The sequence below is a fragment of the Crotalus tigris genome, unplaced genomic scaffold (genome assembly GCF_016545835.1).
Source record: "Crotalus tigris isolate CLP2741 ecotype Arizona unplaced genomic scaffold, ASM1654583v1 scf7180000017625.6296891, whole genome shotgun sequence".
Lineage (NCBI taxonomy): Eukaryota > Metazoa > Chordata > Lepidosauria > Squamata > Viperidae > Crotalus > Crotalus tigris.
In genome coordinates, this window is record NW_024096520.1 from 46,980 (window position 1) to 64,253 (window position 17,274).

Genomic DNA, 17,274 nt, shown 5'->3' on the forward strand with positions numbered 1-17,274 from the left:
TCTCTCACTTCTACAACAAAAGAATGTATAAAACCCCACCTACTCTCAACTCTATTTTGTCAGCTGTCCCAGAATCACATGCTGTTGTCGGTTCTGTTCATCAATAAACAGAGACCTTCTTTCCTAAGCAGCTAGCCTCCATTTTATTTTTCAGTGTCTTTTTCCTGGGTTGGAACTGGACCTGATTTTTCCAACACAGCTTTCCTGAATATATAAATGTTGCACCCCAACTTCAGCACATAGACACACATAAAAGGGAAAAGATCTATGATACATTCACACACCTCACGAAGGTCCAATTTTCCTGTAATATTACCAGTCCCAATACCACAAATTTGTAGCTATCTCAATAGCTGAACTCTATGCTATCAAATAAAGTACAGGTAGTCCTTGATTTACAACAGTTCATTTAGTGACCATTTAAAGTTACAACGGCACTGAAAAAGTGACTTATGGCCATTTTTCACACTTATGACCATTGCAGCATCCCCATGATCATGTGATCAAAATACAGATGCTTGGCAACTGACTCATATTTATGACAGTTGCAGTATCCCTGGGTCATGTGATCATCTTTTTGTAACTTTCTGACAAGCAAAATCAATGGGGAAGCTAGATTCACTTAACAACCATGCAGTGATTCACTTAACAACTGTGAAAAGAAAAGTTGTAAAATGATCGTAAGTCAAGGACTACCTGTACTTTCTTTTCAAGTAGCTCATCCAGTGCATTTCTTTCATGATCCAGCTTGAAACCAGATCAGAATTTTCTAACTGTATCAGAACAAGGGTACAAATTTAATCCAAGTTGATTTGAAATGTAATTAGCAAAATGTACTTGTTTCTTGTCTTTTGGGACTTCATACAAACCTAAGAATATTCCACTGTTTCATTTCACAAAAGCTCAAAAGTAAATTGTAAAATCAATTGTAAAATCGCTCTTTAAGCCATTTTAAAATGCATAAATTATATACCTAATTATAAAAAGGATATTACAGTTTCCAAATTACCTGCTTGTTGGCTTTCAACACTGCCCTGAGGGTTGCTATCTGCTCCCGTTTTGTACTCAGCAGGGACTTTAATTTCATTATTTCTTCCATCAAAGCCTCCTTGTCCTTATCAATCATAGGTGCCAGTTCACGGGCCGCTGCGCGCTGCCGGGACAGCTGCAGCGACCGGTCTACCGCTTTCTGCAAATGCTTGATTTGGTCCCGTATTATGGCATTGAGGTTGTAAATATTCATCGGCTCTTTCCGAATGTCACTGGTGTCAGAAACTGGGGAGGAAGGAGGGGCTGTAATGACAGGAGAAATGGTGGGGGTCTTTGTTGGACTTGGCTCTTTATTGGCTTCAGTGTTCTCTTTTGAACCCTGTTCCGTTGGCGCCCTGGCTTCTACAGGGAGCACCGTTGCTCTCCTGGCAAGGCGGGGAGATAGACGTCCTCTTGGATCATCAGGCCCCTTCAAGCTCCCGCTTCTAGTAACTCGGCTTTGCCTGTAATAGTCCAGCATAACCCTATTGGGCGTCTCATTGTTGCAGAGACAGACATGATGATAGAGCTGAGCGAGCTCTTCACTGAAAGTCACCAGCTCATCTTGAGCGGCATTGAGGGTGTTGTGGTTCTCGTTGGCGATGCCTGTAATCCTTTGCAGTTCCTTCTCCATCTGCATCATTTTCTCATGGCTTTCCTTTGTTGACTTTTCTAAGCCGGATACCTGCTCATCGTAGATTTGGATCTTGCTCTCATACTTGTCCTTTTCTTCAGTGTAGCTTTCCACACATTTATTATACTTCTCTTTTAAGGCTTTGATTTCGGCTTTGAGGTCGATCACCTCAGTAACAGCTACCTTGTATTTACACTCTAGGATCTCTAAGCCGTTTATGTCCACTTCATAATCATGGGTTTCTTCCCCAGAATCCCGGCCTTTCTCAAAATCCACATCTTTCTGCTCTTTGTGGCTTTGCAGACCTCTCATTGAGTTGACATGTTCAGTGAGCCTATGGACCCGTTCGTGCTGCTCAGTGAGGGCCCCTTTGGTGTGTTCCAGCTGGGTCTGAGATTCCTGAAGATTTGCCAGCAGAATAGCTTTCTCGCGCTCCACCTGCGATAGCCCAGAAAAAGGATATAAATATCTCAAGAAAGGAACTGGGGTACAAGGGCTCTACAATTAAAGGCGCAGTTTAAAAGCGGAACCTTATACTGCGCAAGTATCCTTGACTTAACCACCAACCATTTGAAGTTACAATGGCACTGAAAAAAGTAACTTATAATTATCCTTGCACTTAGGCTGTCACTGCATCCCCATAGCCACGTGAAATTTGGGTTCTTGGCAATGAGCATGTATTTAGGAGGGTTGCAGCATTTCAGGATTATCTGGTTGCTATTTGCAATCGTCCTAGCTGGTTTCTGACAAGCAAAGTCAATGGGGGAAGCCAGCTTTGTTTAATGACCGCATGATTCTCTTTAAAACTGAGGCAAAGAAAGGTAGTCTGACTCACTTAAAAACTGCCTTGCTTAGCAACAGCAATTCTGGTCCCAATTGTGGTTGTAAGTCAAGGATTACCTGTATGTGTGCATGGATTGCTGCACAATTCAAGAAGCATGTTCCTCCTAATTAAGTCGTATTTCCTAATCAACCGCATACAGCTAAAATAATCAAAGCTTTATCAAATGCACTATTTCAAATGCTACTTGGCAGACAAGTGGACTGTGTATAAAATATAAATCTATGTGAGTCTTTTAAAAAATAAATAAAATCTGAATCGCTTTTCCATCATCTGAAAAAAGCTTAGACATTTAAGATACCTAATAGAAATAGCTTGAGCGGTATGTCTGTTTTATTACTGCTTTGTCCTTATCATAAAGCAGGTTTCTCAGTCTTGGCAACTTGAAGATGTGTGAACTTCAATTCAAGTTTGACCGACACTGTCATAAAACATCTAATGGTGCAGCAACCGCTTTGCAGCTGATCAGCATCAAAGCAAATACGAACTTCCTCATGAATATAAGCCAGCTATTAAAATGAGACTAAGGGGTATCAAACATTGCCTATAATTTTTCTAAACCTGAAAAACTTCAATGTACAGTTTCAAATGCATATTTTAGTGCATCTGAAAAAAAATATTCTAACAATTTAACTATAAAACATACACTGACAAAAATTGCTTGATGAGCAATAACAAAACCAAACTTAATTAGTTTGCTGCATTGTAGTCATTACTATTTCAAATCTCTTGATGCATAAAAAATAATTTATGAAAACATTTAATGGAAATATAATTAGAGCACAGCTGAAGATTGAATGATTGGATTTATATCCTGTTGCAATCTCATAATGACAGGTTAGTATGCAGCATCTGTAAAATCTGTATAGCCAGTCCTAAGAAAGGGATTGAAAATCAAACAACCAAATCATAGATGCTGTTATAAAATCTGTGCTATATCTATCTCTAGGATCTGATGTACAATTCTGATTGCAAAATAAAACAGCGCTGGAAAAAGTGTTAAAAAATGGCAATCAAAGTGAGTAGAGGGATTGGGCTCTTTGTCTACAAGAAAAAAATGATTGAGTTTTTTTAGGTTTGCAAAATGGTTATTGAAAGGCTGCATGTTTAAGGTATATGGAATTGTACATGGTATGGAGAAAATCAACAGAAATATTTTTTTTTCTTTCCCCGTACAAATACTGAGACCACAAATCATCCAATGAAGCTGACTGGAACAAAGAATTAACTTGAGGAATGCATTAACATAAGACATGGCAATTGCCACTAAACTGAAAATCTATACAAGGGAACATGTTATGCCAGGAACTCTGGATTCCTTAGCCTGCTGTTCCCACACCCAATCAAAACACACAAGACGATAGAGATCTTTTCCCAATTCATTCCATATGGAAGAAATGGATGCTTGGGATTAATTTCACAATGCTCTCAGCATCACAATTTATACATTGCTACAGAAGGAAAACATAAACTATCATTGGTTCACAGCACTGGAGGCACTGAAAATCCTTTACTTGGTAATGTAAATGCTGGGGCAAAAAGTAGAATGGCAAAAGATGGGACAAGTCAAATTGTATTGTAGTGCAAAATAGACTTATAAAGTATTCCATTAGAAAGACAATCAGGTTCTGTAAAGAACATCAGAAAAACAAGACAACACTGGTCAAAATCTCTGTTAAATAGGAGGTAAATGAGCTCTTCTGTTGAAGCAGGGTCACCCATTCAGATGGAGATAGAGGGCAATATAACAATTGACTTCTCCCAGTAAACAAAGCAAGGCTGGCAATGATCTTAGGTAGCATCAGGAAGCAATAACTTGGAAATTTGTCAATTCAGTTGAGTTTACAACCTGCAAGGGACCTCCCTTGCCTTTCCCAAATGAATGGGGAGGTACTAAGTATATAAAGTCAAAGTATTAAGATATAAATGTAAATAAAATGATCCACTTTAATACATGCTCAGTCGCTCAAGCCTTCGTCATCTCACGCTTGGACTGTTGCAATGTGGCCTTCATAGGGCTACTCTTGAAGAGCATTTCGGAAGCTACAACTACTACAGAGGGAGGCAGAGCAAGCAGTTCTTGGGACCCCTTGGGTTGGGAACAACTTTCCTCTAAATACCAGCTGCAGGAAATAAGTGTGGGAGAAGGTATGTCTCCAGCTGGCCATTGTGAAAAACAAATGCTAGGCTTAGATGGACCTTGGCTCAATCCTGCTGAATTATTTTTTATTTTTATGTTTATTTTTATGTTAGGTGGGTATCATGGCCTCCTTAGAGGCCGATTCGGAGGAAGAGTTGGAACCGGGAGTGGCTGAGAAGGAAGGCAAGCCAGGGGCTGTGGGTGATGCAATCCTGGCCCCCTCAGGCATTGGGGGAGGTGGAGGACAAGACAGAGAACTGCCTGCCTGCACAGATACAGGGGAGGAGTGGCTGCTGACAACAGTGTAGACAGGCAGTTAATCCCCTATGATGAGGAACAATTGCCTACTCCACTTGATCCAAGGGCAAGCCATAGGCGGGAGTTAGTCTTGCCAGGAATAATTGTTTGTTTTGGATTATATTCCTCCAGCTTTGACTCATGACTTGCCTTGCTTTGGTGACTGCTGTTTGTCTTGCCCTAACTTTGTGGATTGTTTTAGCTCTTTGTTTTACCTCTGAGCTGTCTCTGCCTTGTACCTTGTTATTGCCCTGAGGAATTTATCTTATGTCTGGACTTTTGCCTTGTGGACTTTCTTCCTAATTTATGGACTATTATATTGGGGACTGTGGGTGGAGCCTTACTGGTCATTGGAAGACCATTTGTTGAACACTTCTCAAGAGCAATAAAGAACTCTAAAGGCATGCCATGCCTTGACTACCTGGATCATAACAGTGGGCTACAAAAAAAAAAGCAGTAAAATGGCAGTAGCAATTCAAAAATGAATCCAACAAAAAAAAGTGAACAATTGATAGAAGAGAATGCGTGTAGCTGAGGGTTGAACTATGACAGGGGTGTCAAACTGCCGGCCAATGGGCCGGACGTGTCACCAGGAAACCGCGCCCACCGCATTGCTGGCAATGGGGGAAAAGCTCTGATACGTTGCACAACATCACGTGACGTCGTGAGTTTAACATGTCTGAACTATGGGGTCTTTAGAGGTCCCTGAGATTGGTGATTTTCTTGCAGACATTTCATTTAATTTCCTGATGACGTTACCTAGTTTGGTAATGAAATGTCTGCAAGAAAACCATCAATCTCAGGGACCACTAAGGACGCCAAAATGAAAAATACATAAAACATGAAATCACGTCGTTAAGATACAGTATATTTGAAGTGGAGAAATGCTTTTTTTTTAAAAAAAAAAAGGTATGTTTACTTCTTTTTCCCAAATAATTTTTCTCAGAGAAATAAATGCTCTTGGTATCTTTGCACACAATATGAACATTTGTAAGTAAGATGATCTCTTCTTGTAAAGAATCTCTTGAATCTTCCATGTTACCTGCATGAGCTGCTGCTTCAGTTTCTGCATTTCAGAGATGTTCAGCTCACTGAAGAGATCAGAGACCGGGTGCAAAGATTCTCCTTTCCTGACGCTGGGAGTCCGAAAATCCCCATTCAGTTTCATGTGAGGTCCATGAATGTGTCCATTCATTTTGTCATCATTATTAGGTTCATTCCCATCTTCTCCAAATTTTAATCCATCTACTGAGATATTAATATGATTATTATACATGCTATCATTTAAATTGATATACTGAGACAGTTCCTTCCTCAGATTATTCTTCTGCTCTCTTTCATTCTTTAATGTCTCCAAGGCCTCCTCTAGCTGATGGTCTGCAATCTCTTTCAACCGGATGGCGTCTTCTAGCTGGCTATTAAGCAACACCGTCTCTTCCTCAAATCGTTTTATCTCATGTTTCAAGCCTTCATATTCAACCTGAATTAAATAAAATAAAGAAGATTCATAATGCTAAAAGTTGGATTTATACACAATCTGCCATTTGCCGCATCTGTTCAAATAAATGTCTACAAATGAGGAATTATGCAATGGGTAAGGAAAGGAGATATTACAAATTTAATAAACTTAGCCCCATGAGGTCTTGGTAATTCTATCATTATATTTTATCTCTGCTAATAATTGACAATTGTGTCACTACAGAATTGCCATATATTAGCAGAGATAAAATATAACAATAGAATTAGAAGTCAGCCTGTTTTCCAAAGCCCCAGAAAGTAAGAGAAGAAATGATGGAAACTAATCAAGGAGAGAAGCAACCTAAACTAAGGATAAATTTCCTAAGAGTGAGAACAATTAACCTGTGGAATGGCTTGCCTCCAGAAGTTGTGGGTTTTAAGAAAAGACTGGACAGCCACTCATCTGGAATGGTATAAGGCAGTGATCCTCAACCTTTTGGCACCAGGGACCAGTTTTGTGGAAGACAATTTTTCCATGGATCAGAGGGTGGAGGATGAACACACAGCCTAGATCACTCATGTATGCAGTTTACAATAGAGTTTACATACCTATGAGAATCTTAATGCCTGATGATCTGAGGTGGAACTGGGGAGTGACTGCAAACAGAGATGAAGCTTCACTCACTTGCCAGCCATCCACCTCCAGCTGTGTGACCCAGTTCCTAACAGCCCATGGACCGATACCAGTATGTGGCTCAGGAGTTGGTGAATCCCTGGTATAAGGTCTCCCGCTTGAGCAGGGGGTTGTAATAGAAGACCTCTGAGGTCCTTTCCAACTGTTATTTTGTTATATTTTATCTCTGCTAATATATGGCAATTCTGGTGCTAAATGTTATCTCCACTAATATATAACAATTCAATCACTATATTTTACTTAATAAGGCATAAGTCATAAGAGTAACCGAGATTTGTACGGTTCCCGTCACCAAAATGAACATTATCAAGCCCATTTCATGATGCACATTCTCAGTAAAATGAACTGACCTTTAAGATAACCATCATATTCAAAAGAGGAAAGTTAAAAACAACAACAAAGAGTTCAAGTGTTTCTAATTGTGCTATTCAGGCCACAGTAATTACAGATTTTTAAAAGGACTATAAACAAAGATGTTCTTTGCATAAGAAGATTATATTCAGGGATTGTCTCTGTAAAAAGTATTTGCTGAGAGTTCCTAATTCCTTTTCTGGCATAAGGACAAATGTTCACTCTTCTTTGTTGTTTGCTGCCTTGCATTTTAACTACAACGCTGCCTAATTTTGACTTTGCCTCTTGATTCTTTATATTCTTTCTCAACAGGCTGGACTCTCTCCACATTAGATATTAGTGAGCAAACCCATGCGGATGCCAGCCTCTCCCCCGGCATTCCTATATCTGAAAGACATTCATATGTTGTCGCTGTTATGTTGACCTCTTGCCAAGCTCTTCTCACATCTTATAAAGACTGTCATTCACAGGTTGCAGCAGCTATGCCCAAGAAATCATTACATCCCTGCCATTCATTGAAAGTTGGTGATTTGGTTCTGACAAAAGTATTTCAGCATAAGAATTGCCTGGCTCCTCGTTGGAAGGAGATCCTGTTGACCACCAACACTGCTGTGAAGTGTCAACAGCTGACCTCCTAGGTGCATGCTTTGCCCTGTATGAAGGCACTGGCCCCAGATGAGGAAGCTGTGCAACCCCAGCTATCCAAATCCAATGAGACAAAGATTGAAGCTATGTTCAATAAGGGAGCAAGTGCTAGTAACCTCTGCTCCCCACCAGCATACAATCTTCGGCCCAGACAGCACCAACAAGCAGTGGGCTCCGATTTGCTTTTCTCAGACAACTGAAGACCTTTATGCTACCTTTCCCAGCACAATGGAAGCCCAGAGGTGCATGAAGGAAGTGCTCTGCATAAAAGGATGCCTCATGCCTGCTGTATGGCCTATGGTTATTGTTATTGTTATTGTTTATTGCCACTTTTTAAAATTTGTATAACACTGTGATGCCCTCCTGTGTTAATGTAATGTATGTTTTCTATATTACTGGTCCTAACTGTGGTGTTGTCCTGAAGGAGAAGAAGTGTGAAAGGAAAAATATATCGATAACTATTTTATGAGTGATCTAATTGATTAATCATATTTTAGATTTGAACTTGCTAACTAGCACTTGGCTTTTGCTTGCTGCTGATCTTCAACCGGAAAAAATGACTGTTTGTGGTCGGCATGAATTTCTTAAAAAGGAACATAGAACAAGAATGTAGGAGAAAAGAAGAACTGAGCTCTGTGTATGGGTGCAACTTTTACAATGACACATGTAGGAATGGTAGTGAGGAAAGTAGTGGTTAGAACAAGGATAGGAAAGAACAGGGAAGTGGCCCAGTAACCAGGACAACAATAGAAGAATAAGGAACTATCCTAATGGTCAGTTCCAAGAATAGGGAGGTGACCCGAGGGAGGATTCTGAGAAATATGATATGTTTAACAAGGAAAGGGAAATGGGATGGCTAGTGGGTGATGCCAAAATGCTAGAGGTGGGCACAATGTTAAGGTATAAAGCCTGCCTCAAAGATTTGGGTGTTGCCACCTGGCCCAGCCATCACACATAATGACTGCTGTCCATTTGATCCTTATTGCAATAAGTTGTTGAAATGTAAGTACTGAATTCGTGGGTCAAATTTAAATAAATCTCTGGATCCTAAAGTGAGAATTTTGTTGTGTGTTGTCTTTTGTTTCTCTTTAACAAGTTTTTCCCCTGACACACAACAGTCCTTGATTTCATGTTTGGTAAATTGACTACGTGTCATCGAGTTGTTGTCAATGCTTAGTAATTTAAATTTTCTCCAATCTCTGCATAGTACCTTTATTTTTTTTACATTCTGTTCCCTAAATATATTATTTTATATGTTTTCCGAGACTGGCTGAGCCAAAAGGAAAAAAAGGAGAAAGGGGAACGATAAAACAGCTGAAGAATGCAGATGTAACCTTCAATTAGCATCCTTCAGGACTGATAACTAAAGGTTGTCTAACATGAATTGCATGGTTAGTACAAATAAACAAAGCAGTTATTGTGTTATTTCCTTGAAAAAGAAACTAAATATATCAAAGAGAAAGAAACAAACAAGGCTAGAACAAAGTGTAAGAATATAAGCAGTAAGAATTACCAGGGATAACTGTAACTGAGAAAAATATAAAAGATGAATGAAAGATGTAAAACACTCTCTCACTCTCTCTCTCTCTCTCTCTCTCTCTCTCTCTCTCTCTCTCTCTCTGTGTGTGTGTGTGTGTATACACACACACACACACACACACACACACACACACATATATATATATATATATATATTAAAAAATATAAAAGATGAATGCATAAGGACTGCGGCACAATGGTAAGAATACAGGCTAATTCTCCCAACTGCTAACTTAGCCCTTCATCCTTCTGAGGTCAGTAAAATGAAGACCCTAATTGTTGGGGGCAATAGGCTGCCTCTGTAAGCAGCTTTGAGAGGGTTAAAAGCATCATGGAGCGGTATATAAGTCTAAGTGCTATTGCTATAGTATAGGGAAGTTAAGATTCACCTTCATTTCATCTGGATAGAGAGCCCTTTCTCAAAGCCCTTTGGTCTACTATGTGGAAAATAAAGGTTTTATTTTCTTCTTCTTACTTCCCTTTTAGTAGTTCAATCCTTTAGATAACTTGTGTTCATATGTATGAATGGTAGGTGTGTTTGTTATATATGTTATAACTAAATATTTCAAATCAGTTTAGCATGCTCTTGGCTTCTTAAATAGGGCAGCCAGTGTGCCTGCTCTGACACTGCATAAAAGTTGTTTAAAAGTTACTGTAACAAAAACTGGGTTGATAGTCAAATCCTTACATATTTTGTAACCAAAAGCCTGAGCTGTGCTGAAGCCAAGAAAACACAAAGCCATTTATTTTCCTTAAAAGAATCCCCATTTTGTAAATTGGGAGCGGAACGGCAAAATTTCCATTCTGAAAGGGTAAACATATTCTTGAAGTCTGGGCAAGGGATTTAAAATTACCAAAAGAAATTACATTTACCTTATTCACTTTGATTTACATCATTTGTAAATGATGGACATTTACAACTGGACAGCCATTTGTCCAAAATGGTATAGGGTTTCCTGCTTGAGCAGGGGGTTGGACTAGATGACCTCCAAGATCCCTTCCAACTTTATTATTATTATTATTATTATTATTATTATTATTATTATTATTATTATTATTATTATTATTATTATTTCCAAAATGGCATAATTATGCAAATGGCTTAATTATGTCATTTAAATATATAAAACAACAAACTAATGTCAATTATGAATTTGCATTATTTGTATAAAGACAATTGCATAAATATACTTCTGTATTTAATGGGCATTTGGGAACAATGAACATCCTCTCATCTCAAATTGTTACTAAAATCAAGATTTCATTGCATTGATAAAAAGTGATAGTAGTTATTATTATAATATATATTAATTAATTCTTCAGAGTATTCAGTATACACTGAAAACCTAATTTTACTATACTTCAATGCAACGGACTTCATATGCAATAGGCCAGAATTCTCCTGTAATTTGCATTATTGTTATTTGCAAAAAGGAATTATCAATCAAATGCTGTAATTCCTTCTGATGCCCTAGTCTCTGACTCAAAATTGGCCTTTCTCAATAATAGTGATCCCTTTAACTGATCCATAAATTACAACAAAATTCTTTTCCTTCTTTTCTATTTTGAAGTGACTTTAAAGATACTTTAAATATTGTTTTCCTATTTATCTGAGTTAAAAAGTCATCTCTATGGACATATATATCCAGGGGATTCTTATTCAATATATATATATTTGATGACCATGCTAATCCCATGTAATATCGAATTACATTGGTGTTGTAGTAAGATGCCTTTAGAATTATTCTTAGAATGATTCAACATATTGTCTCAATCAAATTACTAGTAAATACTCTACTACAAACCTGTTTAAGCCTTATTAAGTTAAGGCTCAACATAGTGTCAGACGAAAGTTTTGGGTTCAGTTCCAACTGGGTCCCAAATAAATATACAGGGTAGCTGCTTGAAGAAAAGGGTAGTTTTATTCAGATATGTCAATTGAGGTGTTTGCCATGAGGATGGTGAGGAAATGTTTTCTCTCGCCCTGCAGATTACCTTAATCAGGGGTCTGGGATTTGAGTGAGGGGTCTGGCATGGGGGGAGGCAGTATAGTGATTAAGAAATTTCCTTATTTTGAGAAAATTTTCCTTCCTGAGTCTTGATTTGCGGTTGGCTTCCTGGGTGTGGGAAAAAAGCACGCGCAGCAAACTGCCATGCTTCCCCCCCCACAAACCTCATAACCTTTTGATACCCTTTGTCCCAAGGAAGCAGCCAAAAGATCACCCCCTTTTGACTTAATAGCTTACCTACCTAAATAAATAATATGCTTTAAGTTCCCCCTTATCTCTTCCTGTCTTTATCTCTTCCTGTCTTTGTCAGTTCTTTCTCCTTTTTAATCTACCTGTATTTGTTTTTACCTGCTCTCTGAACAGGTAATATGTTACTAGAAAATAGTTGCTTATATGAAGGAATTTTTCAATTACTTTATGTCAACAGCTAAAGGTTAAACTTATGAATGTAAAATGTCAGCAGTTATTGGTAAAGCCTATGTATGTAAAAAGTATATAAGAAGCAATAAACTCAGAGTTTGTCAAGCTGTGTCCTGCAGCTTCAAACCTCTGCTCAAGAAATGTCTCAGTCTTTTTCTTAGCATCGTTACACCTGGGAAGTCTCAATTTGTCAGTTTTAGCCTATATAGGATGAAAAGGCTTTAAGTAGGTTTTTTAAAAAAACTTTGCATGTGGGCTTGTTAGAAGGTTTAGGGAAAGCTCTTGCCTGTGAGATGGATTCCAAGGGATTGACCCAGGTGGCATGTGGGTATTTTTGTCTTACAATAGTTACTGACAGGGCTTTTTTTCCTCATAGAACGCCCAGAACGGAGTTCCGGCACCTTTTTTGGATGGAACCTTGTGGGGCAGGCAAGGCGGGTTGTATGACGTGTGTGAGTTCTGGCACCTTTTTTTTTTTCTTTAGAAAAAAAGCACTGGTTACTGAAATGCTAGAAATTTTCTTGAAACAGCATCTCTCTTATTTATAGGCTGCATTTTGTAATAAGTTATTACTGCATCTGAGAATTTGACATTACTGCTTTTTAAATCTTTTATTAAAAACTCCATCTCTGCTCACCTGATTCTGCTTCAGTGTGGAAACCAGCTTTTGCAAAGTAATGTTTTCTTCTTCAAGTTCAGTGTAATCCTGAAGAAGCCGCGCCTCCCTAAATTTATACTCTCTGATTTCATCTTTCATCCTAATTCTCTGCAGCTCCACCATTTCATTGTTCTGAAAAAAAGAAAATAATTCAACTTATTAGTTTTTCATTTCCAAAATAATAAACAAACAAAAAAGACATAGTCAAACTCTGTTTCGAATATAGAATCAAAATACCATTCCCATTTCTACTATTTATTATATCACTGGATTAAATCAATACATGCAGGAGGGGGGGGGAGTTTTATTTTTCCCTTGAACACAAACAAGTAGTCATGACATGAATAATTTTTGATTTTCTGTTACAATTTGGTAACAGATTGTGGGTGTACCTTTGAGGAAAACAAGTCCCTAAATTTTTCTTGGCAAGATTCTTGGAAGTGGTTTGTCCTTCCTAGGGCTGAGAGTGGGTGGCCCAAAGTCTCCAGCTGGTTTTATACCCAAGGTTTCATGGTCTCCTGCTTAACCAATGCAGATAGTCCTTGACTTACAACTATTCATTTAGTGACCATGCAAAATTACAACAGCACTGAAAAAAGTGACTTATGACCATTTTTCAACTTACAACAATTGCAGCATCCCATGGTCACATGATCAAAATTTGGACTCTAGCAACTGGCTGATATTTATGAAGGTTGCAGTGTTCCCGGATTCTGTAATTACCTTTTGCAAATTTCTGACAAAGCAAAGTCAATGGGAAAGCCAGATTCACTTTACAACCACTATACTACCTTAACAGCCATTAACAACTGTGACAAGAAAGGTCATAAAATGGGGCAACATTCACTTAACAAATGTCTCACTTAGCAAGAGGAATCTGGGGCTCAATTGTGGTCGCAAGTTGAGGACTACCTGTACATCCAACTCTCAAAGATATTGTAGCACACATCATTTCCACTTGACTTTCTTGACTGTATAAAGTGATAGAGTTACAGCCTTTGGCAGGCTATTAAGTTATGTCTGTATGTTCCAATAAATAATATTGACCTATCTTTCAGGGTTATTATAAACAACATTACTTCAATTAAGCAAAATATGTTCTATAAATTGAATGACCATTATTATTAATTGGCTTACATTGTCTGAAGTAAAACTACATTGTAGTTTTTCTTCCCTATCAGGGAACTTTGCCTGTTGGATATCCTGGGAACAAGGAAAAGGAAGCGAAACGAAGATCAACTGAGCTCATCTTCAGTTGGAACGTCATGCTGATTGATTGGCAGACCACACCATGCCCTCAATTCAACTCTGTTTGACTGAGTTATTGGCCAGCATTTGTTCCCAGGAGCCAAGAATACATAAACTCTCCATCTGGATACTTTCCAAAGAGGAACACAAAGGCACAACCTTTTATGCATACTGACGCAGGAAATTGCACTTGGCAGAGATGGCAAATGTTCATGAACTCAGCAATTCAACAAGACATCCTTTCATCTGATCATGAAACAGTTGACTTTTCCCTCCATTCTCCTTTCCTCGTATGTCTTATCCAAACCTGCATAACATGTCGCTGCTGCATTTTTCTTTTTTGAAAACTTAGAAAATATAAATTGCCCCTCTTTTTGGAAATAAAACTGTAGGAAGATATTGTCAAGATGACTACTGTAAGCTACTATGAGCCAATTTGGTCTAATGGTCAAGGGACCAATCTCCAGGCTAGAAACCTGGAGACTGTGAATTCTAGTCCTGCCTTAGGCATGAAAGCCAGCTGGGCAATCTTGGGCCAGTCACTTCCTGTCAGCCCATGCCACCTCACACAGTTGTTGTTATAGGGAAAATAGGAGGAGGAATGATATTATGCATGTTCACTGCCTTGAATTATTTATAAAAGTAATAAAAGCGGGATCTAAATAAAATTAATGAATGAATCAGTAAGATTGGTCCCTTTGCTGTAAGTCTGCAAACTTATAAAATGTCTCAAAGAAATGCTGAAACTTGATCTGAAGAATCTGATGGAAGTTCTCTATTGATAGAGAATGAATGAATGAAAACAAAAGAAAGAAAGAAAGAAAGAAAGAAAGAAAGAAAGAAAGAAAGAAAGAAAGAAAGAAATCGCAAAAAGACTGGAATGGTTGCTCTTCTTGACCACTTCATTGGACAAGAAATATCCAAACATCATTGCATTATTTATTTACAAACTTTCTGCAATAAAAATCTGAGCATGTGACACTGGTGGCTGCCTCTGTTAAAATCCTAAATATGCTTTTTCATGAGGCAATTGAACTTTCTTGTTTTTATTTGAAGACATTTTGCTTCTCATGCAGGAAGCTTCTTGGAAAGTTCAGTTGCCTCATGAAAAAGCATCTTTGAGATAACTATGACCTGGATGACTGAGAATCTCCATAGACTCTGTTAAAAAGAAATCCGATTTGTTCCATGCTGGAGCAATAAAAATAATGCAAAGCATTGGCATTGCTTGAAGCAGAGATGAAATTTATAGGGAGAGTATCAGATCAGCAATTGGATGTGGCCACCCTAAGTCCTTGCCACACAAGTTTTTCATACAAAAAAGACCCTTGCTTTTGTTCTCTGAAGTTGCATAGAAAGAGCTCACCCGTTAGAGATACTTAAAAATGTAATTGACAAGTTCTCCAAAAGGGGGCAGTCTAGGTCAGATAACCTCTAAGGACAGTTACCCTGCTGAGTTTTACTTTTCTGCTCATTTCCCTCTCAATTAGCATTATAAAGAACAATGGCAATTTCATGAAAGAAAGGAGATTTTGTTTTTTTAATAGGCAGAATCTCTGACATCCTGAAAAGGATGTTTACCTGAATGAGCTATTGCCTTCGGCCAATTTCAATCTCTTCAATCTCTTTATTAGCTTTTGTTGTTTTTGCATCATTTTTCACATTTTGTCCTGGAAATGAGTATGAAGCACCCTTGCCTGGGAAACAAGGGAAACTGAAGGAAAGGGAAGGTTTGATTTTCTTCCCACCCCTCCACAGTTAACTATCTGCACAGCAGTAGACTAAAACCCAGCAAGATATTCCAAACATTAGTTCAAGAGAAATTGAATATAATGGAAAGAAAAACAGTTTGAGTCATGGTCACGTGTTTCAACATTTGTTATGCTAAAAGACAAAATAAAGTAGCAAAGTTTCTTGTAAATGAACCAAGGAAATTCAAAGAGCTCAAAGGTGAAAAATGGAAGAATTTTCTTTTTAAGCATCACCTAACTGACTCTGCCAACTTCAAGGAAAAGATCAACCAATCTTTAAAATGTATAATTCAGTAAAAGTATTTAACATAAAATTATATATTTTCAAGAGACAACTGAAGAAAAAAGGCTCAGCCTAGTCATCAAGGCAAGCACCCAAGCTAGACTGGGATTGTTCTAGCCCAGAGGTAGGCAACCTTGGCTCTTTTATGACGCATGGTCTTCAACTCCCAGAATTCCTGAGCCAGCATGGAATTCTGGGAGTTGAAGTCCACGAGTCATAAAAGAGCCAAGGTTGCCTATCCCTGTTCTAGTCATTAATGTGATTGGCTAGGCTTGCAAGTTAAATGCAGGGACAATAGGGTGGTAAAGAACTGTATGCTGTGGAATAAGAAGTGAGAGGATCAGGAATGTATGAGCGCCGAATAAATCAAATACTACTCATCCCAATGGGGTTAGCCTGCCTAACCCATGCCAGCAGAGGAGGCATGCTGCAGGCCCCATTGGCCTGAGGGTCCTGGCTGGCAGGATCCAAGAGGAGGGCCTTCTCTGCTATGGCTCCTGCCTTTTGGAACATCTTGCCCCCTGGAGTGAGGTCGGCTAACCCCTCCTGATCTTCCACAAGAGCCTGAAGACCTGGCTCTGCCAGTTGATTTGGGGTTCCAGTGCGGGGAGCATCACAATGGAGGTATTTGATCAATTAATAACAGACCTCATGCGCTCCCATCCTGCTCCTGCCCTCCCCATCTTTTAATTGCGCCACAATAGTTGGTTCGTCATAGTATTTTATTTATGTCTTTTAGCTTTGTATAGTTTAGCTTTTGTATAGTTTTTCTCTTTTTAAGTTTGTAAACCACCCAGAGTTACCCTATGGTAAGATGAGAGACCAATACATTTTACAAATAAATAAATAAATGGTCAGCATGAAAGAAACACAATGAAGCTGTTTGATCATATACGGAAAGTCAATAGTGACTGGAACATGGCTCAGGATTCCAAAGACAAACAAACTCACTTGGGATTCCAGGAACAAAGTTTTATTGGAACATAACATTTCTAAAGGCTGGTGGACTTAATTCACGCAGGAGAATAAGCCACACACACAATTTTCAACAGCATACATTTATACCCTTTCACGAAGCTGATTTCCCCCACCCCTAACGCACTCAACAGCCCACCTGCTCATCTCAATCAGCTAATCCGAAGTGCCTAAACAGAATACATTTCCTTTCCTCCTCCCAGGAAGACCCTTGCACCTGCTATACCTATTGTATTTAACCATGGCCTACTTTTTGCTAGCATAAGCTCTATCTTTATACATCATTTTGTACGATTGCAAAC

General features: G+C 38.6%; 1 protein-coding gene and 1 long non-coding RNA gene across 8 annotated transcripts in view; one reads left to right on the forward strand and one right to left on the reverse strand.

Annotated features, from left to right (window-relative positions):
* The window catches only part of BICD1 (BICD cargo adaptor 1), a 93,064-nt gene that overhangs the window by 21,684 nt on the left and 54,106 nt on the right, over window positions 1-17,274 (reverse strand). For 6 of the 7 annotated variants that reach the window (XM_039332960.1, XM_039332968.1, XM_039332978.1 and 3 more), the window contains 3 exons: window positions 12,695-12,847; window positions 5,984-6,421; window positions 1,010-2,101 (listed from right to left, as the gene is read on the reverse strand). In XM_039332960.1, coding sequence (XP_039188894.1) covers window positions 1,010-2,101; window positions 5,984-6,421; window positions 12,695-12,847 — 1,683 coding nt within the window. Of the gene's footprint in view, window positions 1-1,009; window positions 2,102-5,983; window positions 6,422-12,694; window positions 12,848-13,852; window positions 14,611-17,274 lie in introns of those variants that run through there. The other variant, XM_039333011.1, reaches the window with a different exon arrangement.
* On the forward strand, window positions 6,320-9,148 carry LOC120303467. The gene is made up of 2 exons (XR_005555467.1): window positions 6,320-6,535; window positions 7,757-9,148. It is a non-coding gene; the product is annotated as an uncharacterized LOC120303467 (long non-coding RNA).